The 2,504-nt window shown below is 34.6% G+C and overlaps 1 protein-coding gene across 1 annotated transcript; it reads left to right on the forward strand.

The window, feature by feature from the left end:
- The first annotated feature begins 323 nt into the window (after positions 1-323).
- LOC126909195 (jerky protein homolog-like) lies at positions 324-1,643 on the forward strand. Its single transcript, XM_050691613.1, has 2 exons — positions 324-1,122; positions 1,183-1,643. The coding sequence occupies exons 1-2, from the start codon at positions 324-326 to the stop codon at positions 1,641-1,643; spliced, it is 1,260 nt and encodes a 419-aa protein (XP_050547570.1).
- The last annotated feature ends 861 nt before the right edge of the window (positions 1,644-2,504 follow it).

The raw sequence follows: 2,504 nt of genomic DNA on the forward strand, positions 1-2,504 counted from the left end.
CAATATATATTTAAATTTAATTAGTTTAATTAAATCAGAGACAATTTCAATCTAAATCGAACATTTATTCACTGCTTTGTTATATTTGCATTATTTCTTATTATAAATACAGTGGACCCCCGGTAATCCGGCCCCTGGTTAATCCGGCGCCCCTTGTAATCCGATATGTCTATTATTATTGGGTATTTTTTTTACAATCTTCGATAATGTAGATAATGCATAATTGAACAGGTTACAATTGTGCTATCACTATTGTGCTCAAAGTATAGATTCTTTATGTACTGTTTATTTATTGTGTATTACGTATACGTACCTAGTAAATTATGTCGTCACAAGCCCAGAAGCGAAAGCACAAAGCACTGACAATTAAAGAAAAATGTGATATTTTAGACCGTTTAAATCGTAATGAATCTTTTAGTAGTTTAGCAAGTGAATATGGCGTAGGCCGATCTACAATTTATAATATTAAAAAAAATCATGAGAAGATTAAAAACTTCGTATCAACTACTGACTGTGGGCCAGGCAAGAGACAGACACTCAAGAAAGCTGAACATCCAGAANAGCCAGGCAAGAGACAGACGCTCAAGAAAGCTGAACATCCAGAAGTGGAAGAAGCTTTGTACATGTGGTTTCTTCAGGAAAGAAATAGGCATGCTCCAATTTCGGGACCCATGTTGGCCATGAAAGCTAAGTTTTTTTATAAGGAAATTATAAAAAAAGATGATTTTGTGGCTAGCAAGGGATGGTTAGAACGTTTTAAAAGTCGTCATGGCATACGTTTAATGACTATAACAGGAGAGAAACTTTCTAATGATGCTACCTGCATAGAGCCATTTAAATTAAGATATTTGCAAAAGGTGAAAGATTTAAATCTTAACCCATCACAAGTGTACAATGCAGACGAATCAGGACTTTTTTGGCGTGTGATACCAAACAAAACTTTCGTTTCCTTTAACGAAAAACCCGTACCTGGGCGAAAAGTAAGTAAAGAGCGTGTAACCATACTACCATGTGCAAATGCTGCGGGTACACACGCGCTAAAAATGGTGGTCGTTGGAAAATCGAATAAACCACGTGCATTCAAAAACATTGATTTGCCTGTACATTATTATGGTCAAAAAAGTGCGTGGATGACAAAAGACCTTTTCAAGAAGTGGTTTGATGAATGATTTGTACCAGAAGTTAAAAAATGGTTGAAAAATCATAATTTTCCTCAAAAAGCGTTATTGCTTATTGATAACGCTCCCGGTCATCCGTCTGAAGAAGAACTGACAACTGAGGATAAATGCATCACTGCGATGTTTCTTCCACCAAACTGCACTGCACTGATTCAACCAATGGATCAGCATATCATTCAGTTTGTCAAGCAAGATTATAAGAAAAATCTACTTCTGAAAGCTGTATCAAAAGATCAGCCAATAGAAAAAACTTTAAAAGAATTCAATATGAAAGACTTGGTTTTTGCTCTTTGTCAATCGTGGAATGCATTACCTTCGTCAACTATTACATCGTCTTGGAAAAAGTTATGGCCGGACATAGTCACCAGTCCTAGCAACGATCCGCAAATCAGTGTAACTTCGGAAGTAATAGAGAAAGTTGCTGCTGAAACACAGATAAGATCGCAAGATTTGGAAATCTGGTAACATGGATTGGATAAGGAGGAAAATATTTTTTATGAAATGTCTGACGATGAGATTATAAAAGAGATATCTAGTAATACAACCATAAATCAGGAAGATGACGACGACGTAATTGCAACTACTCCGCAAGTGATAGCACAAGATGCAGCTAACGCCTTTGAACTGGGTTTGCAATGGGCTGAGGAGAATGGTACATCCTACAACTTTTACTTTTAAGAAGACTGAGGGACAGAGCATTGGTCTCGCGTTTCAATAATGTTAAGCAAAAAAAAATTGATAAATATTTTCATGCTTCATAAATTCATATCATGATTTTTATTCATAATTTTTGAATATTTTAGTATGTATATTTGTTTAAACACAATTACATTGTAATTGTATTCCTTAATGTAAAGTTATTGTTTTTTTTAAGTTCTCTAGCATTAATGACGTTAATTTTATAATAAAACATAAGCTTTCTATTGTGTTGTTTAATTTACTTAAGTCGACATACATAATGAAGCATGATTTATACTTCACACCAGGGCCTATCAAGACCAATTCTTATCTTTGGATTTGTGATTTTTCGGATTACAAGGTACCCTTTTGTTAAAATTTCCAGACTATAGGTGGTCTTAGGGAATACTCTATAATCCGACAAATTCGATAGTTCGACACTGACCTGCAAAACGTTTGTCGGATTACCGGGGGTCCACTGTATTTTCATTATATTAATTGTACAAATGTTTTATTACAGCTGATAATGGATTATGTTATTCCTGCAAAGAAGAAGCTTCATCAGTAGTTTTATTTCCTTGTCTTCATAAAATTGGTAATACTTGTGCCGAAATACAAGTACTTTACAACTCGCAGTTTATATGTCCA

Source organism: Daktulosphaira vitifoliae, unplaced genomic scaffold, assembly GCF_025091365.1.
Source record: "Daktulosphaira vitifoliae isolate Bord-2020 unplaced genomic scaffold, ASM2509136v1 Scaffold_177, whole genome shotgun sequence".
Taxonomy (NCBI): Eukaryota; Metazoa; Arthropoda; class Insecta; order Hemiptera; family Phylloxeridae; genus Daktulosphaira; species Daktulosphaira vitifoliae.